Below are 24,140 nucleotides of genomic sequence, written 5' to 3'. Positions count from 1 at the left end.
ACTGGCTGTATGAAGGTGTGAGCCGTCTGATACGTGTGCCACCTACTGTATGATTCACGTGGTATATTGTTGCCAAGTTTAACACTTTGAGTCCTCTTTTATGGGCACATTTAGACCTTTTTTAAATTATTTTCTTCCCAGCACCCCAATATTACCCCTGGTGAGAGTAGTGCAGTACTTAAAATCTCTTGTATTATCATGTTCTAGCATGACTAACAAGTCACAGAACTACAACAATTGGTTCTTAGCTGTCTCTGCGCAAAGACGAGACTAGGGCCCTATTTGCAGGGTACCATGCTGTGCTGTTTGGGGCTCCACATTATTGCTCATGGGTTGTACTACACATTTTGGTATCAATCCATCCGTCCATGCATCCATCTTCTTTCGCTCATCCGAGGTCGGTTCGCGGGGGGAGCAACCTTAGCAGGGAAGCCCAGACTTCCCTCTCCCCAGCCACTTAGTCCAGCCACTTCGTCCAGCTCTTTCCGGGGGATCCCGAGGCGTTCCCAGGCCAGCCGGGACACATAGTCTTCCCAACGTGTCCTGGGTCTTCCCCGTGGCCTGCTGCCGGTCGGACGTGGCGTTGGGGTGGCATCCTGACCAGATGCCCGAACCACCTCATCTGGCTCCTCTCCATGTGGAGGACCAGCGAATTTACTTTGATCTCCTCCTGGATTACAGAGCTTCTCACCCTATCTCTAAGGGAGAGCCCCGCCACCCGGCGGAGGAAACTCATTTCGGTCGCTTGTACCCGTGATCTTGTCTTTTCGGTCATAACCCAAAGTCTTCCCAACGTGTCCTGGGTCTTCCCCGTGGCCTCCTACCGGTCGGACGTGCCCGAAACACCTCCCTAGGGAGGCGTTGTTGTGGCATCCTGACCAGATGCCCAAACCACCTCATCTGGCTCCTCTCCATGTGGAGGACCAGCGGCTTTACTTTGAGCTCCTCCTGGATGACAGAGCTTCTCACCCTATCTCTAAGGGAGAGCCCCGCCATCCGACGGAGGAAACTCATTCCGGTCGCTTGCACCCGTGATCTTGTCTTTTCGGTCATAACCCAAAGTCTTCCCAACAAGGAATAGCCTAACATGTTACTATACACACCGTTGGAGGATACAAAAAAGCATAGCAAACTGCTAAGCTAGAGCTCTTGAACGGGTGGGCAGATCGATACAAATATCGACCCCATTGGGTTGAGTTTTTTTCTTGCCCTGATGTGGGATCTGAGCTGAGGACCTTGTTGTGGGAAGCCCAGGGAGGCCAGGGAAGCCCAGAGAAGCCCAGACTTCCCTCTCCCCGGCCACTTCGTCCAGCTCCTGCCGGGGGATCCCGAAGCGTTCCCAGGCCAGCCGGGAGACATAGTTTTCCCAACGTGTCCTGGGTCTTCCCCGTGGCCTCCTACCGGTCGGACGTGCCCTAAACACCTCCCTAGGGAGACCCCGGTGAGGCATCCGCACGAGATGCCCGAACCACCTAAGCTGGCTCCTTTCCAAGTGAAGGAGCAGCGGCTCTACTCAGAGTCTCTCTCGGGTGACTGAACTTCTCACCCTATCTCTAAGGGAGATGCCAGCCACCCTTCTGAGGAAACTCATTTCGGCCGCTTGTATCCGCAATCTTATTCTTTCGGTCATGACCCACACTTCATGACAATAGGTGAGAGTAGGAATGTAGATAGCTCGGTAGACCGAGAGCTTTGCCTTCTGGCTCAGCTCCCGTTTCGTCACAACAGTGCGGCAGAGAGACTGCAATACTGCCCCAGCTGCTCCGATTCTCCGGCTGATTTCCTTCTCCATCTTTCCCTCACTCGTGAACAAGACCCCGAGATACTTAAACCCCTCCACCTGGGACAGAGTCTCGTCGTCTACCTGGAGTGTACAAACCATGGGTTTCCTGCTGTTAAGTACATCAGTGTTTTTCAACTCTGCCATCAGAGGAGATTCTACACTCGCACTTGGCTCACTGGTGGTCACCGGATGGGGACAAACTGGCGTTCCTCACCATCAACGACACACTGGTGCCCAACATGGCCCTGGCCCAGTTCACTGGTAGCACCTATCCCCGTGGACTCCAGTACCCTTATCCAATGGTGAAGTTGTTCCATACGCCACCGAAACACATAAATACCACGTGTTTGCTCGTCTTAATTTACACCGATAATTAAGGAAAACAACACCTGGTAATGTTCCATATTTTAAATGTTCCACCAGGCCGGCCAGACAAACCCTGTGGCTAAATTATCGGTGGTCAATCTCTTCGGAGTAACACACACTGTGGAGCTGCAGCCTCCAGATCAACTCAGGCTGAGGTAACACACACTCAAGCACACACGCATGGTGTAAGTGTCTATATTAGCCTACTATCAAAATGACTTTAAAAGTCTTATATAAGTGTTATAATGAAGGCAACACATGGTGTAAGTGTCTATATTAGCTATAATAGCCTACTATCAAAATGACTTTAAAAGTCTTATATAAGTGTTATAATGAAGTCAACACATGATGTAAGTGTCTATATTAGCTATATTAGCCTACTATCAAAATTACTTTAAGTCTTATAAAAGTGTTATAATGAAGGCAACACATGATGTAAGTGTCTATATTAGCTATATTAGCCTACTATCAAAATGCCTTTAAAAGTCTTATAAAAGTGTTGCAATGAAGGCAACACATGATGTAAGTGTCTATATGAGCTATAATAGCCTACTATCAAAATGACTTTAAAAGCCTTATACAAGTGTTATAATGAAGGCAACACATGACGTAAGTGTCTATATTAGCCTACTATCAAAATGACTTTAAAAGTCTTATATTAATGTTATAATGAAGGCAACACATGGTGTAAGTGTCTATGTTAGCCTACTATCAAAATGACTTTAAAAGTCTTATATAAGTGTTATAATGAAGGCCACACATGTTGTAAGTGTCTATATGAGCTATATTAGCCTACTATCAAAATGCCTTTAAAAGTCTTATAAAAGTGTTGCAATGAAGGCAACACATGATGGAAGTGTCTATATGAGCTATAATAGCCTACTATCAAAATGACTCTAAAAGCCTTATACAAGTGTTATAATGAAGGCAACACATGACGTAAGTGTCTATATTAGCTATATTAGCCTACTATCAAAATGACTTTAAAAGTCTTATATAAGTGTTATAATGAAGGCAACACATGATGTAAGTGTCTATATTAGCCTACTATCAAAGTGACTTTAAAAGCCTTATATAAGAAAATCACAAGTAGCCATGGTAACTAAAACCAACTCAGGTGTCAAACAAGAACTAAAAAGAGTCCAAAACTAACAGAACATAACAAAAACATGATCCGTACCACAGATCATGACAAAATCTTTGCATTCTGTTTTCATTTACCATTTACACAACGTGCCAACGTCACCGGTTTTGGGTTTTGTAGATCGGGCCCTAAATCTCTGGTGTGGTTCTGCTCCGGGCTCCCCCCTCTGCAGGGACTTCTATGTCACCATGGTGAAGTGGATCAGCGACACTCAGCTGGCCGTGCGGTGGCTCGCTCGGCCCCAGAATGCATCACTGCTGACAGTGTGCGACGCAGCCATAGGAGCCTGCTTTGTGGTGCGTGCTTCCCATTCCGCTCATGTTTTGAAAAGGTTGCATTTAATGCCTCTCATCGGCATACAAGACGTGATTCAGAGTTCAATGCTCTCATCGACGCTGTGCGTTCCACACTTTTTTTGGGGGGGGTCTTCCAGAGATGCGAGGACTCCTCTGATAAATGGATCTCCAGGCCGGTAAGTCTGCAGACGGATGCATTCGTGGTCCTCTGAGAGCATCGAAAATAGTCTTTTTTTTTTTTTTTTTCCTCCTCTGCAGGACCAGGAGCCTCTGTTTTCTGAGGACACAAGCAAGTTTTTCCTCACTGTGCCCGTGAGGCAAGGAGGTCAGGGTGACTTCCACCACATCACCTTGTTCACCAAACAGGTTCCCTCCTCTTCCACACAGCCTCTCACTCTACACCTCAAACACAAAATATCCCCCCCGAGCAGTGTTTTGCAACCTTTTCTGAGCCAAGGCACATTTTTTTTTCATTGAAAAAATCCACAGGCACATATTCAAATTCCATTTGAGTTTTGTCTCTCTTAGAATTAAAAATGTCGAGCAAAGCGAGAATCTTCCAGATTTTCCAGAACAAAAATTTTAAAAGAAATTAAAAAATATATATATTTAAATTTGATTCTACAAATTTTCTAGATTTGCCAGAATAATTTTTTTGAATTTTAACCATAAGTTTGAAGAAATATTTCACAAATATTCTTCCCATTTTAATTAGCTAGCCACTAACATTTTTATAAAAGAGGAGAAAACACGAAAAAAATGAAAATTCAATTTTGAAACATAGTTTATCTTCAATTTAGACTCTTTAAAATTTGAAATTCAACCGAAAAAAAGAAGAGAAATACTAGCTAATTCGAATCTTTTTGAAAAAATAAAAAAAATAATTTATGGGACATCATTAGTAATTTTTTCTGATTAAGATTAATTTTAGAATTTTGATGACATGTTTTAAATAGGTTAAAATCCAATCTGCACTTTGTTAGAATATATAAAATATTGGACCAAGCTATATTTCTAACAAAAACGAATCATTATTTCTTCTAGATTTTCCAAAACAAATTTTTTAAAAGAAATTAAAAAAAAAAAAAGATTTAAATTTGATTCTACAGATTTTCTAGATTTGCCAGAATAATTTTTTTGAATTTTAATCATAATAAGTTTGAAAAAATATTTCACAAATATTCTTCGTCGAAAAAACAGAAGCTAAAATGAAGAATTAAATTAAAATGTATTTATTATTCTTTACAATAATAAAAAAAATTTACTTGAACATTGATTTAAATTGTCCGGAAAGAAGAGGAAGCAATTTAAAAGGTAAAAAGGTGTTTGTGTTTAAAAATCCTAAAATCATTTTTAAGGTTGTAATTTTTCTCTAAAATTGTCTTTCTGAAAGTTATAAGAAGCAAAGTAAAAAAATAAATCAATTTATTTAAACAAGTGAAGACCGAGTCTTTAAAATATTTTCTTGGATTTTCAAATTCTATTTGAGTTTTGTCTCTCTTAGAATTAAAAATGTCGAGCAAAGCGAGACCAGCTTGCTAGTAAATAAATAACATTTTAAAAAACTGATATTAACAATAAAAATGTGTTCTCGCAATTCTTGGATATGACTTTAAAGCAGGGGTCACCAACCTTTTTGAAACCAAGAGCTACTTCTTGGGTACTGATTAATGCGAAGGGCTACCAGTTTGATACACACTTAAATAAATTGCCAGAAATAGCCAATTTGCTCAATTTACCTGAAAATTCAATTTTGAAACATAGTTTATCTTCAATTTCGACTCTTTAAAATTCGAAATTCAACTAGCAAAACTAGCTAATACGAATCTTTTTGAAAAAATAAACATTTTTTTTTATGGAACATCATTAGTAATTTTTCCTGATTAAGATTAATTTTAGAATTTTGATGACATGTTTTAAATAGGTTAAAATCCAATCTGCACTTTGTTAGAATATATAAAATATTGGACCAAGCTATATTTCTAACAAAGACGAATCATTATTTCTTGTAGATTTTCCAGAACAAATTTTTTAAAAGAAATTAAAAAAAAAAAAAAGATTTAAATTTGATTCTACAGATTTTCTAGATTTGCCAGAATAATTTTTTTGAATTTTAATCATAATAAGTTTGAAGAAATATTTCACAAATATTCTTCGTCGAAAAAACAGAAGCTAAAATGAAGAATTAAATTAAAATGTATTTATTATTCTTTACAAAAAAAAATAAAAAAAATTCTTGAACATTGATTTAAATTGTCCGGAAAGAAGAGGAAGCAATTTAAAAGGTAAAAAGGTACATGTGTTTAAAAATCTTAAAATCATTTTTAAGGTTGTAATTTTTCTCTAAAATTGTCTTTCTGAAAGTTATAAGAAGCAAAGTAAAAAAATAAATGAATTTATTAAACAAGTGAAGACCGAGTTTTTAAAATATTTTCTTGGATTTTCAAATTCTATTTGAGTTTTGTCTCTCTTAGAATTAAAAATGTCGAGCAAAGCGAGACCAGCTTGCTAGTAAATAAATAACATTTTAAAAAACTGATATTAACAATAAAAATGTGTTCTCGCAATTTTTGGATATGACTTTAAAGCAGGGGTCACCAACCTTTTCGAAACCAAGAGCTACTTCTTGGGTACTGATTAATGCGAAGGGCTACCAGTTTGATACACACTTAAATAAATTGCCAGAAATAGCCAATTTGCTCAATTTACCTGAAAATTCAATTTTGAAACATAGTTTATCTTCAATTTCGACTCTTTAAAATTCGAAATTCAACTAGCAAAACTAGCTAATTCGAATCTTTTTGAAAAAATTAAAAAAATAATTTCTGGAACATCATTAGTAATTTTTCCTGATTAAGATTAATTTTAGAATTTTGATGACATGTTTTAAATAGGTTAAAATCCAATCTGCACTTTGTTAGAATATATAAAATATTGGACCAAGCTATATTTCTAACAAAAACAAATCATTATTTCTTCTAGATTTTCCAAAACAAATTTTTTTAAAGAAATTTAAAAAAAAAAAGATTTAAATTTGATTCTACAGATTTTCTAGATTTGCCAGAATAATTTTTTTGAATTTTAATCATAATAAGTTTGAAGAAATATTTCACAAATATTCTTCGTCGAAAAAACAGAAGCTAAAATGAAGAATTAAATTAAAATGTATTTATTATTCTTTACAAAAAAAAATAAAAAAATTCTTGAACATTGATTTAAATTGTCCGGAAAGAAGAGGAAGGAATTTAAAAGGTAAAAAGGTATATGTGTTTAAAAATCCTAAAATAATTTTTAAGGTTGTATTTATTCTCTAAAATTGTCTTTCTGAAAGTTATAAGAAGCAAAGTAAAAAAATAAATGAATTTATTTAAACAAGTGAAGACCGAGTTTTTAAAATATTTTCTTGGATTTTCAAATTCTATTTGAGTTTTGTCTCTCTTAGAATTAAAAATGTCGAGCAAAGCGAGACCAGCTTGCTAGTAAATAAATAACATTTTAAAAAACTGATATTAACAATAAAAATTTGTTCTCGCAATTTTTGGATATGACTTTAAAGCAGGGGTCACCAACCTTTTTGAAACCAAGAGCTACTTCTTGGGTACTGATTAATGCGAAGGGCTACCAGTTTGATACACACTTAAATAAATTGCCAGAAATAGCCAATTTGCTCAATTTACCTTTAACTCTATGTTACTATTAATAATTAATGATATTTATCTTAGTGGAAACACAGCTTAATGATTTTTCTACAATAAATATATATAGAAACAGATAAATATCAATATGCAACACTTTATTTTTATATTTTCTCTAAGTGCACATTTTTCAAATTGAATATTTTCAAATGATCACTTCTAAGACAGTCTTGTGAAATCACAATATCCCATTTTTTGTGATTTTTGTATAATTTTCTATCATGACCTGTTGAATGTTTACTGTATTAACCTGCCTCAGAACAACGGATGAAAATTAGCTATTGTGCTAACTTCGGCATATTTACATCGTTGCTCTATGTTGATGAATAATTCAAATAAATAAATAAACGACACGTAGGGATGTCCAATAATATCGGACTGCCGATATATTAAAAAAAACAACAAAAAAAATAAAATAAACAATATCCCATTTTAACTAGCTAGCCACTAACATTTTTATAAAAGAGGAGAAAACACGGAAAAAATGAAAATTCAATTTTGAAACATAGTTTATCTTCAATTTCGACTCTTTAAAATTCGAAATTCAACCGAAAAAAAGAAGAGAAAAACTAGCTAATTCGAATCTTTTTGAAAATTTTTTAAAAAAGAATTTATGGAACATCATTAGTAATTTTTCCTGATTAAGATTAATTTTAGAATTTTGATGACATGTTTTAAATAGGTTAAATCCAATCTGCACTTTGTTACAATATATAACAAATTGGACCCAGCTATATTTCTAACAAAAACAAATCATTATTTCTTTTAGATTTTCCAGAACATAATTTTTAAAATAAATTAAAAAAAAAAAAAGATTTAAATTTGATTCTACAGATTTTCTAGATTTGCCAGAATATTTTTTTTGAATTTTAATCATAATAAGTTTGAAGAAATATTTCACAAATATTCTTCGTCGAAAAAACAGAAGCTAAAATGAATAATTAAATTAAAATGTATTTATTATTCTTTACAATAAAAATTTTTTTTTTACTTGAATATTGATTTAAATTGTCCGGAAAGAAGAGGAAGCAATTTAAAAGGTAAAAAGGTGTTTGTGTTTAAAAATCCTAAAATCATTTTTAAGGTTGTATTTTTTCTCTAAAATTGTCTTTCTGAAAGTTATAAGAAGCAAAGTAAAAAAAATAATGAATTTATTTAAACAAGTGAAGACCGAGTCTTTAAAATATTTTCTTGGATTTTCAAATTCTATTTGAGTTTTGTCTCTCTTAGAATTAAAAATGTCGAGCAAAGCGAGACCAGCTTGCTAGTAAATAAATAACATTTTAAAAAACTGATATTAACAATAAAAATGTGTTCTCGCAATTTTTGGATATGACTTTAAAGCAGGGGTCACCAACCTTTTCGAAACCAAGAGCTACTTCTTGGGTACTGATTAATGCGAAGGGCTACCAGTTTGATACACACTTAAATAAATTGCCAGAAATAGCCAATTTGCTCAATTTACCTTTAACTCTATGTTATTATTAATAATTAACGATATTTATCTTTGTGGAAACACATCTTAATGATTTGTCACAATAAATATATATATATATAGAAACAGATAAATATCAATATGCAACACTTTATTTTTATATTTTCTCTAAGTGAACATTTTTCAAATTGAACATTTTCAAATGATCACTTCTAAGACAGTCTTGTGAAATCACAGTATCCCATTTTTTGTGATTTATGTATTATTTTCTATCATGACCTGTTGAATATTTACTGTATTAACCTGCCTCAGAACAACGGATGAAAATTAGCTATTGTGCTAACTTCGGCATATCTACATTGTTGCTCTATGTTGATGAATAATTCAAATAAATAAATAAACGACATGTAGGGATGTCCGATAATATCGGACTGCCGATATATTAAAAAAACAACAAAAAAAAACAACAACAACAATATCCCATTTTAACTAGCTTGCCACTAACATTTTTATAAAAGAGGAGAAAACACGAAAAAAATAAAAATTCAATTTTGAAACATAGTTTATCTTCAATTTCGACTCTTTAAAATTCGAAATTCAACCGAAAAAAAGAAGAGAAAAATGAGCTAATTCGAATCTTTTTGAAAAAAATTAAAAAAAGAATTTATGGAACATCATTAGTAATTTATCCTGATTAAGATTCATTTTAGAATTTTGATGACATGTTTTGTATAGGTTAAAATCCAATCTGCACTTTGTTAGAATATATAACAAATTGGACCAAGCTATATTTCTAACAAAGACAAATCGTTATTTCTTTTAGATTTTCCAGAACAAAATTTTTAAAAGAAATTAAAAAAAAAAAACATTTAAATTTGATTCTACAGATTTTCTAGATTTGCCAGAATAATTTTTTTGAATTTTAATCATAATAAGTTTGAAGAAATATTTCACAAATATTCTTCTAAGGGGTTCTGGGTATCTGTTCTGTTGTGTTTATGTTGTGTTACGGTGCGGATGTTCGCCCGAAATGTGTTTGTCATTCTTGTTTGGTGTGGTTTCACAGTGTGGCGCATATTTGTAACAGTGCTAAAGTTGTTTATACGGTCACCCTCAGTGTGACCTGTATGGCTGTTGACCAAGTATGCCTTGCACTCACTTGAGTGTGTGAAAAGCCGTAGATATTATGTGACTGGGCCGGCCCGCAAAGGCAGTGCCTTTAAGGTTTATTGGCGCTCTGTACTTCTCCCTATGTCCGTGTACACAGAGGCATTTTAAAAAGTCATACATTTTACTTTCTGAAACAGATACCGATAATTTAGAAACCGATACTGATCATTTCCGATATTACATTTTAAAGCATTTATCGGCCGATAATATCGGCAGTTCGATATGATCGGACATCCCTACATGTCGTTTATTTATTTATTTGAATTAGGACAATGCATATTCATCAACATAGAGCAACGATGTAAATATGCCGATGTTAGCACGATAGCTAATTTTCATCCGTTATCCTAAGGAAGGTTAATACTGTAAAACATTCAACAGGTCATGATAGAAAATAAATGATTGATTGATTGAAACTTTTGTTAGTAGATTGCACAGTTCAGTACATATTCCGTACAATTGACCACTAAATGGTAACACCCGAATACGTTTTTCAACTTGTTTAAGTCGGGGTCCACGTAATCAATTCATGGTAATGGTAGAATACATAAATCACAAAACATTACACATTACAAGCATACCATAAGCACAGACCATGGACAAAAAAAATAAAACAAACAAAAAACATGTGAATAATCTAATTGTGCGTGCAGTACTTTGTGGACGCCGTCTGCTCCTTTAAGTCTTTGCTGTCGTCCAGCATTCTGTTTTTGTTTACTTTGCAGCCAGTTCAGTTTTAGTTTCATTTTGCACAGCCATCCCTAAGCATCAATGGCTTTTCTTAGCGGCACTCGCCTTTTGTTTAATTTTGGTTTTAGCTTTGGATACCTTTTTACCTGCACACTGCCTCCCGCTGTCGGCTGCATATTGTGATCACGACAAACCAATTAGCTACCTGCTGCCACCTACTGATATGGAAGAGTATTACACGGTTACTCTGCCGAGCTCTAGACAGCACAGACACTCAACAACGGCACATTTGCGCATTATAATTACTGGTTTTCAAACAATATTTTTAAACCAATTAGGTGAAATGACATAATTTCCCACAGCACACCAGACTGTACCTCACGGCACACTCGTGGTTGCAAAACACTGCCCCAGAGAACCAGTGACTTCTGCAGGGGGACATTTGTGTTGTGCATAATAGCAATTCTTATCCCTGAAACGTGCAGCTCTGACTAAAGAAATAGAACAAAAAAAAAACAAATCTCCACTGCAGAGGACACCAGGTCTCCAGGAAGATATGAAAACAAGTCATTAGAATTGTTGTTTCTTATCTGCGGGGCGAACAGGACGAGATCCGCCACATAACGTCAGGCGACTGGGAGGTGACACGCATTGTGTCTTACGATGAAAACAAGCAGGTCATGTATGTTTGCCCTCAATGGGCCCCATTCAGCAACCGTTCTTAAGAACACATTTTTGTTCTTAGGCCCACTTACCAAGTTTTTAAGGAGATTTTTGTATTCACCAATGTTTTCTTAGCTGGGATTTGTTCGTAGGTAAGAACAAAATCTACGAGTGCTCCAGAGCACTCTTAGGGTGGCCTATTAGTTCTTAAGTGTGACCAGTTCCCTTACTTCTATTGTCTAATGTTAAATTAATATCATAGATAGATAGATATAGTGATTGGTGACTCTTTAAAGGCCTACTGAAAGCCACTACTACCGACCACGCAGTCTGATAGTTTATGCATCAATGATGAAATCTTAACATTGCAACACATGCCAATACGGCCGGGTTAGCTTACTAAAGTGCAATTTTAAATTTCGCGCCGAAATACCCTGCTGAAAACGTTTCGTTATGATGACACCTGCGCGTGACGTCACGGATTGTAGAGGACATTTTGGGACAGCATGGTGGCCAGCTATTTTCATCGCAAAATTCCACAGTATTCTGGACATCTGTGTTGGTGAATCTTTTGCAATTTGTTCAATGAACAATGGAGACAGCAAAGAAGAAAGCTGTAGGTGGGAAGCGGTGTATTGCGGCCGGCTGCAGCAGAACAAACACAGCCGGTGTTTCATTGTTTACATTTCCGAAAGATTGATTGATTGATTGAGACTTTTATTAGTAGGTTGCACAGTGAAGTACATATTCTGTACAATTGACCACTAAATGGTAACACCCGAATACGTTTTTCAACTTGTTTAAGTCGGGGTCCACTTAAATTGATTCATGATACAGATATATACTATCATATATACTATCATCATAATACAGTCATCACATAAGATAATCACATTGAATTATTTACATTATTTACAATCAGGGGTGTGGAGGGGGGGGGGGATATGGACATCAAGTAGTGGACATAGAGAGAGAGAGAGAGAGAGAGAGAGAGAGAGAGAGAGAGAGAGAGAGAGAGAGAGAGAGAGAGAGAGAGAGAGAGATCAGAAGGCATAAGAAAAAGAAAAAGTATCTGCATTTGATTGTTTACATTTGATTATTAGCAATCCGGGGAGGGTGTTAGTTTAGGGTTGTAGCTGCCTGGAGGTGAACTTTTATTGCGGTTTTGAAGGAGGATAGAGATGCCCTTTCTTTTATACCTGTTGGGAGCGCATTCCACATTGATGTGGCATAGAAAGAGAATGAGTTAAGACCTTTGTTAGTTCGGAATCTGGGTTTAACGTGGTTAGTGGAGCTCCCCCTGGTGTTGTGGTTATGGCGGTCATTTACGTTAAGGAAGTAGTTTGACATGTACTTCGGTATCAGGGAGGTGTAGCGGATTTTATAGACTAGGCTCAGTGCAAGTTGTTTAACTCTGTCCTCCACCTTGAGCCAGCCCACTTTAGAGAAGTGGGTAGGAGTGAGGTGGGATCTGGGGTGGAGGTCTAGAAGTAACCTGACTAGCTTGTTCTGAGATGTTTGGAGTTTAGATTTGAGGGTTTTGGAGGTGCTAGGGTACCAGGAGGTGCATGCGTAATCGAAAAAGGGTTGAACGAGAGTTCCCGCCAGAATCCTCAAGGTGCTTTTGTTGACCAGAGAGGAAATTCTGTAGAGAAATCTCGTTCGTTGGTTAACCTTTTTGATTACCTTGGTTGCCATTTTATCACAGGAAAGGTTAGCCTCTAGAATGGAACCTAGGTAGGCGACCTCATCTTTCCTGGTGATAACAATGTCACCTACTTTTATGGTGAAGTCATTGACTTTCTTAAGTTTGATGTGGGACCCAAACAGGATGGATTCTGTTTTACCCAAGTGTATGGATAGCCAGTCAAGCTTTACTACGGAACAGAGAGGTCAAGCGAACACGGTTGGATTGGACCACACACACAAAGTACAGTGTATTATGCAGCGATCATGTCGAAAGATCGTGTTTCGAAGTGCAAGACTAGGCCACAAGCTAAAACTAGTCTATAAATAAATAACATTTTACCATTCTGTATCCTGAAGGCGATCTATGTCGTGTGCTACTCCAGCATCAATATCAGCAGCGTTCTCCTGACCGTCACCGTCAGCGTCGGGTTCAAAGCGGTATGGCTCTATCCCTTGTTGCGGTTGGGCCTGGCCGAGTGGTCCTGCCACGCCCACGGCTGCCACGGCGCCTCTCACAGCATCTTCCCTGTCTGAATCGCTCCCACTGCCCTCTAGTCCTTCACTCTCACTTTCCTCATCCACAAATCTTTCATTCTCGCTCAAATTAATGGGGAAATTGTCGCTTTCTCGGTCCGAATCGCTCTCGCTGCTGGTGGCCATGATTGTTAACAATGTGCAGATGTGAGGAGCTCCCCAACCGGTGACGTCACGCGCATATCGTCTGCTACTTCCGGTACAGGCAAGGCTTTTTTTTTATCAGCGACCAAAAGTTGCGAAATTTATCGTCGATGTTCTCTACTAAATCCTTTCAGCAAAAATATGGCAATATCGCGAAATGATCAAGTATGACACATAGAATGGATCTGCTATCCCTCGTTTAAATAAAAACATTTCATTTCAGTAGGCCTTTAAATTAAAGCAGCATAACACATAAAACCGGGACAGGAGGGAGCGCATATTTCACGACCATGTAGACCTATTTGCCCGAAGTGACGGATATTTATTTGAACGCTTCGGGGCTACCTCAGCAGTCCCCCCTTTCTTAAACTTACGTTTTACTTACGAATTTCTCTTCTGTAATCTGTTTGTGTTTTCTCCGTGTGTTTGATGTTCGGCTTTTCCGCCGGAATTGTGCCCTTATATGGGGAATTAAAGGCATTTACCTATGCAAATTACGGATTTAAGGATGTTTACATATGCATATTGGGGAAATAAGGGCATGTTTATATGCAAATTATGATAGACACGCACACGCTAACCATTTGGCATTCAGCAACTTAAAAACAGCAGGTGGGAACAATTTGGCCGTTTAAGAACACGTCATGAATTTGAATGGACTCCTCTTAGGAAATCACTTAGGAAGAAAGATAAGAGGAACAGTTAGGAACTTATTGCTGAATGGGGCCCAATGTCTTTATTGCATTCTTTGTCAGTGACGAGACAATGAGATTCTGTCCTCCACTCAGATACTTCCTGAGCACAGAAGTTTCTGCACAAACAAGACATCTATACAGGTAACCCTTCACTCATTGGCAAACCTCAAAACTGCGGTTCCTCTTTCTTCCACCGTTTTCATGTGCTCTTCGTCAGCGTGTCCACGGTCGGCCCGTTTCCACGGCGATGTCTAACGTGTGGGCTAAGGGATGGGTGCACGTTCTTCGAGGCCAACATCAGCCCTGACGCAGAGCGCGCCGTCCTGCGCTGCAAAGGTGAAATTAACTTGATCGTTATTTCTTCTCACAGTCGACATGTTGTTAATTATGTTGTCTTCTTTCGCCCACTCACAGGTCCGGGAGTTCCATCTGTACTGCTTCTAAGTTTGGAAGAGGTGGATTGTGAGTCTTCTCTCTCATATTACACTTTTAAGTTGAGAATAATACCAAAAATAAAGTAAAATGAAAGGAATTCAAAGGAGCTACTGAGAAAGTCTTAGCCTTAGATTGTCTGCCACACACAGTCTGTGCCTGTATTTAGTTTTCAGGTTCGTCAGCGCTGAGAACCCACTCTCACACAAATACGTGGTTGCAAAGGGCATCAAGGTCTTGACAGCGCGTTTGGCCAGTTCAGGGTACTCTGTGCACAGTCCTATCCAGAAATCTGGCAGAGGCTTCTGGTTGAATTCAATTTTCATGGATCCTGTTGTTGCGATATCAATGAGGCTCTCCTGTTCAGATGCCGTTAAGGCAGTAGGCACGGCAGAAAAGGGATATGGAATCCAACTGTCCGGCTTGTCAAAATTAAGGGAAGTACCTGCGCAGTCGTGCAGCCAGCTCACTGAGGTGAGTAGTCACGTTTGACACTGCCTGTCAGACTGAGGTGATTTGCACACAAAAAATCATGCAACGTCGGGAAAGACCTTTGTTTTGTTGTTCATGCAGTCTAACCAGAGCTTCGACTTCTTAATCATAGCCTCAATTTTATCTCGTACATTAAATATGGTTGCGGAGAGCCCCTGTAATCCGAGATTAAGATGATGTCGTTATGATATCTCTATCCGTATGCTTTCTCATGTCAGGGGGCCGAAGTTCTGCATCATACTCACTGTCACTGTCAGTGGCCATGCTAGTAACTTGGCTAGCATCAATTGTAGCGCTAGCCCTACTGCTTGCACCCTGATCCAAGGAAGAGAAACCTGGGTTGCTGTCACCGGTAGGGGCATCCTCGATTGTAGGCCTACTGGTAGACACAGATGATGTCTCTCCGGAGGGGGGATTTACTCTTTTTAGCCATTTGTCCATTATTCCGGCGCAGGTATGTCTGTTTTCTATGAATAGTAATCTGACTTTAACAAGTAGCCTAATTGGTTGCTACGCAACAATTGAAACACTGTGTCGGGAGAAGACTTGAGTGCGGGACAAGTATGTATTTAGAATGCAGGTCTATAGCGCAGAAGGCTGCTCAACATCCGGTGGCAGGACAAGATCCCAGACACTGAGGTCCTCCACAGGGCTGAGATGGATAGCATCTATGCCATCCCCAAGCGTTCCCAGCTGAGATGGGCTGGCCATGTCTGCCGCATGTCAGATGAACGCCTACCAAAAATGCTCTTGTACGGTGAACTGCACCATGGAAAGCGCTAACGCGGCGGACAGCGGAAACGCTTTAAGGACACCCTAAAGGCCAGTCTCAAGGGCTGTGGTCTGGACCCAGAGACATGGGAAGCCGATGCCCAACACCGTTCAAACTGGCGCTCTGCAGTCTGGCATGGTGTAGCAGACTTCGAGGAAAAACGCATCCATGAAGCCGAACAGAAGCGACAGCTCCGCAAGACCAGAGACAGTTCCTCCCTCTCTGCCAGCCACCCCCCAGCCATAACCTGCCCTCGCTGCAGCCGGTCATTCCGCGCAAGGATTGGCCTCATCAGCCATCTTCGCACACACAAATCAACGTGAAGTCACCTGGTCATCTTCGAAAACGAAGGACTAACATGAATAGTAGTTATATTGGTATATTGCCTCTATCCAATAATCACATGAAATAAATGGCTGGGGGAAACAAAACAAAAAGTGAAACCAATGCATTTCTATGTGCTTGCCGTGCAGGATTTTAGAACAGTTTTCTAACCCTCCGTGGCAGACGTTTCCATTGGGCTTTGCTCCGTTAAAAACAATGGAGTTGTAATTTGTTGTATTGTCGCTCCGCGTCCGGTCGGCGTTGGCCTTAACGTACCCCCTACAATCACCTTAACGTACCCCACTTTGGGAAACACTGCTTTAGTCCAAAGAGTGTATTTCCCAGCTGTGCAAACCTGAAGGCTAGATAAGAAGGGCAACATTTCAGTATAAGAAAGCCTTTTTTTTTTTCCTCTTTTTGATGTAGAGTAAAATTATTATTTTTCCTTTTTTTTTCTTCCTTCAGCCTATTTCATCCTGGAGAATAATCGTCCTCTGTGGTCGATGCTGGCCACCAAAAGGACAGTCCAGACCCAAATGCACACCGTCCATCATAGCAACTTGGGTAGGAATGCATGCATCAACAAATGCTAACGTGGTGATGTAAGAAGGAGTTACACGCCTGTGCTCTTTCACAGCGCTGCCTCTGAAGCTCATCCTTCCTCTTGACTTCTCCGAGTCCTTCCTCTATGGCCTCCTGCTCATTGTGTGAGTATTATGTGTTTCTGCATTTGCATTCACTGCAATGTCCACTACAACCTTCACGCTCTGCGGCGTGGCACTGTAGCTCCAGGCTACGCATCTCACAGCTTAGGCGGAAAATACCGTAACACAGATCTCTGATTTTGGAGCCTTTATCATTCCAATTACAGCCATGCGGCCTTGTGAATATTTTAATTGAAGATCTGTGGAAATGTGATAAATAACTCCGCTATTTTAAGCACTTCATGTTGTCATTAGCGCTGACTGTACTTTGCTAGTGGCGATCTCGCTAATGACTGCAGTAGAAGGGATTTAGGAACAATTTTAATTAACTATAGTTATTTTTTAATGGCATTGAACATCAAAAACTCGATAGGACGACTCTCGCCGAGATCTGACCAATTAGTTTGAGCCTTCTCAGAGAACAGGCAAAGTCCAGTTGCGATCAATTCAATGCCCTGAGAATACAATGACCTGGATGAACGAGAGCTTTGACAGGCCGAAGTTATTTTCATGATGATATTACATTTCTATCGCTGTTGTTATTATCTGATAACACTGACTCGTCCTGACAGCGGAAGCTCTCCTGGCGATCAGACGGTCACAGAGGAGTTTAAACTGGACTGGGACTGGGTGCTGGTTGGCGAGGGACAAGTAGTGGTTGCCAGACTCGACGGTCGGGGATCACGATTCAGAGGTCAAAGGTATGTGGATTTATTTAACCCATAAGAACCTAGACCCATTTGGGCTTAAAGGGAAACTACGGTGGCTACACAACCATTCCAAAATGTTTTCTATACATCACTTAGAGACTTAATCAAATCATCATCAAATCAAAGTTTATTTATATAGCCCTAAATCAGGAGTATCTCAAAGGGCTGCACAAGCCACAACGACGGCTCAGATCCCACATCAGGGCAAGAAAAAAGCCAACCCAATGCGATACAATGAGAAACGTTGGAGGGGACCGCAGATGTGGGGACTGTTACCACTGTTACCAAAACAACAAGCCCTGGATCACCAGCCAGCTAAAGGTTCTGCTGAATAAAAAGAAGCTAGCCCACAGATCTGGTGATTGAGACCAGTTGAGGAGGATACAGTGGCAGTTTAGAGGAGAGAAAATATGCTCACAGGAGGCTGGAGGCCAAACTACAGCAGAATAATACTCGGGATGTGTGGAAGGCCATCAAAACGATCACTGGTTTCAACACCAACAAAGCCAGGCAGCAGGAAGGGGGTGCAGATAGAGCCAATGAGCTGAATTGTTTTTTCAATAGATTCAGCACTGCACCCCCCGCTGGCCCTCCCCCCACTACTCCTGTCCTCACACAATCCACAAACTCCTACTTCTGCCTGCCACTGCTGCTTCACATCCCCCCACTTCCACCCCCACTGAGAAAGACAGTGGGGGTGTATCTGACACCTGACCATGTGAGACGACAGGAGAGGGTCAACCCAGCCAAGTCAGCAAGCCCTGACCGTGTTAACCCCTGGGTTCTGAAGACTTGTGCTGCTCAGCTGACGGAGATCCTGCAATTTATCTTCAACCTGAGTTTGAAGTTAGAAAGGATACCAGCACTATGGAAAACAGTGCTGGTAAAGAAGCCCATCCCTTCTGGCTTGAATGACTACAGACCGGTTGCCCTGACGTCTCATGTCATGAAGGTCCTCGAGAGACTTGTGCTGGCTCAGCTAAGACCCCTGGTGGCTCTTTCCCTGGACTCTCGACAGTTTGCGTATCAGCCCCATGTTGGGGTGGATGATGCTGTTATCTACCTGGTGCATCAAGCTCACTCTCACCTGGATGGTGGGAGGGGCACTGTGAGGATCATGTTCTTTGATTTCTCAAGTGCCTTTAACACCGTCCAGCCAATTCTGATAAGTGACACATGTTGCTCAGGATGGGTGTCAATTCACCCATTGTCTCCTGGATCACTGACTGCTTGTCTGACAGGCGACTGAAGAGCTCCCTGTCGGATACTGTAGTCAGTGGTGTAGATTCTCTACAGTGGACTATCCTGTCTCCATTCCTGTTCCCCCTGTAGACCTCAGACTTCCAGTATAGCTCCAGGTCCTTCCACCTGCAGAGATACTCTGATAAATCTGCTGTGGTTGGGTGTATCAGGGGAGGGACAGGAATTGGAGTACAGTACACTGATCGCTGACTTTGTGGAGTGGTCTCGAATAAACATCTGCTCCTTAATGTGGACAAGACCAAGGAGCTGGTCATCGACTTCAAGAAGAAAAATGACCCCAGTGGAGCTCATCAACATCCAGGGCCGGGAGGTGGCAGTAGTGGGGCAGTATAAGTACCTGGGAGTCCACTTGAACAGCAGACTGGACTTGAAGGACAACATCAAAGCTGTATACAAGAAGGGCATGAGGATTCTTTTTCCTGAGGAAGCTCAGGAAGCTGTTGGAGATCTTTTATCAGTCTGTTGTGGCCAGTGCCCTGTACTTTGCAGTGATTTGTTGGGAGAGCAGCACCAGCAAAATGGACTTAAACCGGATTATACCAACTGATCCGGATATTCGGCCAAACTATTGGCACGCAGTGTCAGTGAGGGACAGGAGGACACTGGACAAACTGCTCGCCATCATGGACAATCCTGCCCACCCACTCCACCAGACAATGAAGGGACAGCAGAGCTCATACTCCAACAGGCTCCTTCAGCTTCATTCCCACAGTGTTCCATTCAAGAATTCCTTGATTCCGCACTCCATCCAGCTGTATAATCACTCGCCACACAGCAATAGATGATATCTATTTATTACCATTATAATGTATATTTTCTGTTGTATTTATTTGCTCTTTTTTCTTTTTACTTTTTTTGCTGCAGCTGTTATAAATACTGTATACTTGTAAATTGTAATTGTGATTTGTTATATATTTTATATATTATATACATATATAATATGTAGGGCTGCAACAACTAATCGATTAAATCGATTAAAATCGATTATAAAAATAGTTGCCGATTAATTTAGGCATCGATTCGTTGGATCTATGCTATGCGCATGCGCAGAGGCTTTTTAAATTTTTATTTTATTTTTTTTAATTTTTTAATTTTTTAAAATAAACCTTTATTTATAAACTGCAACATGTACAAACAGCTGAGAAACAATAATCAAAATAAGTATGGTGCCAGTATGCTGTTTTTTTTCAATAAAATACTGGAAAGGATAGAAATGTAGTTTGTCTCTTTTATCCGATTATTAATCGAAGTAATAATCAACAGATTAATCGATTATCAAATTAATCGTTAGTTGCAGCCCTAATAATATGTATATATTACATATATGTTATATTTTATATTGTTATATATTATGGTACATTTTTGGTCCCTGGACACATCAGGACTTTGAATATGACCAATATATGATCCTGTAACTACTTGGTATCGGACTGATACCTAAATATGTGGTATCATCCAAAACTAATGTAAAGTATGAAATAACAGAAGAATAAGTGATTATTACATTTTAACAGAAGTGTAGATAGAACATGTTAAAAGAGAAAGTAGGCAGATATTAACAGTCAATGAACAAGTAGATTAATCATTCATTTTCTACCACTTGTCCTTAATAATTTTGACAAAATAATAGAATGGAAAATGACACAATATGTTACTGCATACGTCAGCAGACTAATTAGGGGCCTTTGTTTTGTTTACTTACTTATAAAAGACAATTTGTCTTGTATGTTCACTATTATATTTAAGGACAAACTTGCAATAAAAACATGTTTAATGTACCCTAAGATTTTTTTGTTAAAATAAAGCCAATATTGCAATTTTTTGTGGTCCCCTTTATTTAGAAAAGTTCCAAAAAGTACCAAAAAGTATCAAAATAATTTTGTACGAAAATATTGGTATCGGGACAACACTAATCTGATCCATTAAAGATTATAGGACGACAGAGTACTGTCTGGCCTGGATACCGTAGAACTTTGTTTTTATTATAGCTGACTCGAATAACATAAAAAACATAAAATTACATTTAATAAAGTGTGCTGGGTGCAATATACAGGTCAGTTGTGTTAAAGCTATTCAATCAATCAATGTTTATTTATTTGGCCCTAAATCACAAGTGTCCTATTAAGTTCCCTGTTGTATCATTTAATATCAGTGTGATTAAAATGTGCAGTAAACTCTCAAGTGCCTTTTCATTTGATCTGCTTTCTATCCTGCCAGCAAAACCAGTCACTCACGCACGTCCAGACCTCTATTAGGCCCATTTTAGGACATTTAAATGGGTTCTCATGGGTTATTGCCAGGTTCAAACACTGATGACATCTATTAAACAAGACAAGAAGCAAAGAATCAAACAGGCAGAATACAATTTTACTCAATTGAGGAGAAACGTGTCGACCTGTAACCTCTTACAGTGTCACCCACGCTCTGACGAAAAAGGTTTGCGTCTCCTCCTTTATTTGGACACTCCCTGTTTACACAACAACATCTGCTTCCAAAGGAATGGGGAGTATGTAAACAGTCATTGTTTTCGGTCACATTAACACAAAAGAAAAAGATGCCTCGGGCTTGGGCTAGTCCTGGCTTCAGCCTGGGCAGGTCTTCGATGACATCGTACACAATGGAATTTTCCAAGCCTTTGCTTGGTGCAACAAAGACAGCCTCTTGTCTGTTCTTCGGGAACTCAGAACGGAAAGTTTTTTGATAATTTACATAACATTTTTCTGTCAGTTATAATAAAGAGTTTAAGTCAACTGAATGTTCACCATAATGTGCAGCTCATCATAGCCTTCCCATCACAGGATGTTGCAGCAGCTCCATCAGAACGTTGGCCAAGTGGACGTGGAGGACCAGATAGCAGCTCTGGAGTATGTACTTATTTTGAATTTCATCACGTGCACTTTCTTTTTTTTTTCATTTGAGGGAGACGAAAAAAAACCACAACACTCTCAGCTACCTGATAAGCTCATTAGGATTGCAGAAGAGTCTCCGAAAAGAGAGAAAAAAAAGTGCTCTCCAAACAAGCTTTCAATGAGTCCTTGTGAAGAAATTGGCCCTCAAATTTGAAAACATGATTACATGCTTTCTAAATGTTTTTTTAAAAAAATCTGAATTGTGGAATGTGATGGAGGTCAGTTTGTTCTCTCGCGGCACAACGAGAGATGTTTTCCTTTTTGCTTTCATTTCCTTCTCTGCTGGTCCATTGAACATGATGACAGGTTGATGTGCCTCCTCTCTCCAGGTACTTAATGAAGCTGCCCTTCATCGATCCCACTCGGGTTGGAGTTTTTGGAGAGGTTTGATCATTCTTGGTATTTTTTTGTGACTGCATTGACAAAATCTCATTTGTATTATTCACATGTGAATAATACAAATACAGTCTATTATACAGCATTATTCACATGTGAATAATATAAATACAGTCTATTATACAGCATTATTCACATGTGAATAATATAAATACAGTCTATTATACAGCATTATTCACATGTGAATAATATAAATACAGTCTATTATACAGCATTATTCACATGTGAATAATATACAGTCTATTATACAGCATTATTCACATGTGAATAATATAAATACAGTCTATTATACAGCATTATTCACATGTTAATAGTATAAATGCAGTCTTATTATATGACATTATTCACATGTGAATAATATAAACACAGTCTATTATACAGCATCATTCACATGTGAATAATATAAATACAGTCTATTATACAGCATTATTCACATGTGAATAATATAAATACAGTCTATTATACAGCATTATTCACATGTGAATAATACAAACACAGTCTATTATACAGCATTATTCACATGTGAATAATATAAATACAGTCTATTATACAGCATTATTCACATGTGAATAATATAAATACAGTCTATTATACAGCATTATTCACATGTGAATAATATAAAAACAGTCCATTATACAGCATTATTCACATGTGAATAATATAAATACAGTCTATTATACTGCATTATTCACAAGTGAATAATATAAATACAGTCTATTATGCAGCATTATTCACATGTGAATAATATAAATACAGTCTATTATACAGAATTTTTCACATGTGAATAATATAAATACAGTCTATTACACAGCATTATTCACATGTGAATAATATAAATACAGTCTATTATACAGCATTATTCACATGTGAATAATATAAATACAGTCTGTTGTACAGCATTATTCACATGTGAATAACATAAATACAGTCTATTATAAAGCATTATTCACATGTGAATAATATACATACAGTCTATTATACAGCATTATTCACATGTGAATAATATACAGTCTATTATACAGCATTATTCACATGTGAATAATATAAAAACAGTCCATTATACAGCATTATTCACATGTGAATAGTATAAATGCAGTCTATTATACGACATTATTCACATGTGAATAACATAAACACAATGTATTATACAGCATCATTCACATGTGAATAATATAAATACAGTCTATTATACAGCATTATTCACATGTGAATAACATAAATACAGTCTATTATAAAGCATTATTCACATGTGAATAATATAAAAACAGTCCATTATACAGCATTATTCACATGTGAATAATATAAATACAGTCTATTATACTGCATTATTCACAAGTGAATAATATAAATACAGTCTATTATGCAGCATTATTCACATGTGAATAATATAAATACAGTCTATTATACAGCATTTTTCACAAGTGAATAATATAAATACAGTCTATTATACAGCATTATTCACATGTGAATAATACAAATACAGTCTATTATACAGCATTATTCACATGTGAATAATATAAATACAGTCTATTATACAGCATTATTCACATGTGAATAATATAAATACAGTCTATTATGCAGCATTATTTACATGTGAATAGTATAAATACAGTCTGTTATACAGCATTATTCACATGTGAATAACATAACTATAGTCTGTTATACTGCATTATTCACATGTGAATAATATAAATACAGTCTATTATGCAGCATTATTTACATGTGAATAGTATAAATACAGTCCATTATACAGCATTATTCACATGTGAATAACATAAATATAGTCTGTTATACTGCATTATTCACATGTGAATAATATAAATACAGTCTATTA

At 38.0% G+C, this 24,140-nt stretch overlaps 1 protein-coding gene across 2 annotated transcripts in view; it reads left to right on the top strand.

Moving 5' to 3' along the window:
- Positions 1-24,140, top strand: part of LOC133647855 (inactive dipeptidyl peptidase 10-like) — a 128,943-nt gene that overhangs the window by 95,891 nt on the left and 8,912 nt on the right. For both annotated transcript variants that reach the window (XM_062043585.1, XM_062043576.1), the window contains exons 8-22: positions 1-15; positions 1,931-2,085; positions 2,207-2,304; positions 3,466-3,589; positions 3,727-3,765; positions 3,848-3,955; positions 11,185-11,261; positions 14,398-14,445; positions 14,522-14,640; positions 14,719-14,766; positions 16,790-16,888; positions 16,962-17,031; positions 17,601-17,729; positions 21,800-21,865; positions 22,240-22,294. The exon at positions 1-15 is cut by the window's left edge and continues 106 nt beyond it. In XM_062043585.1, coding sequence (XP_061899569.1) covers positions 1-15; positions 1,931-2,085; positions 2,207-2,304; positions 3,466-3,589; positions 3,727-3,765; positions 3,848-3,955; positions 11,185-11,261; positions 14,398-14,445; positions 14,522-14,640; positions 14,719-14,766; positions 16,790-16,888; positions 16,962-17,031; positions 17,601-17,729; positions 21,800-21,865; positions 22,240-22,294 — 1,250 coding nt within the window. The remainder of the gene's footprint in view (positions 16-1,930; positions 2,086-2,206; positions 2,305-3,465; positions 3,590-3,726; positions 3,766-3,847; positions 3,956-11,184; positions 11,262-14,397; positions 14,446-14,521; positions 14,641-14,718; positions 14,767-16,789; positions 16,889-16,961; positions 17,032-17,600; positions 17,730-21,799; positions 21,866-22,239; positions 22,295-24,140) is intronic.

The sequence above is a fragment of the Entelurus aequoreus genome, linkage group LG01 (assembly GCF_033978785.1).
Source record: "Entelurus aequoreus isolate RoL-2023_Sb linkage group LG01, RoL_Eaeq_v1.1, whole genome shotgun sequence".
In the NCBI taxonomy this organism is placed as follows: domain Eukaryota; kingdom Metazoa; phylum Chordata; class Actinopteri; order Syngnathiformes; family Syngnathidae; genus Entelurus; species Entelurus aequoreus.
This window is presented reverse-complemented; position numbering and strand designations above follow the sequence as displayed.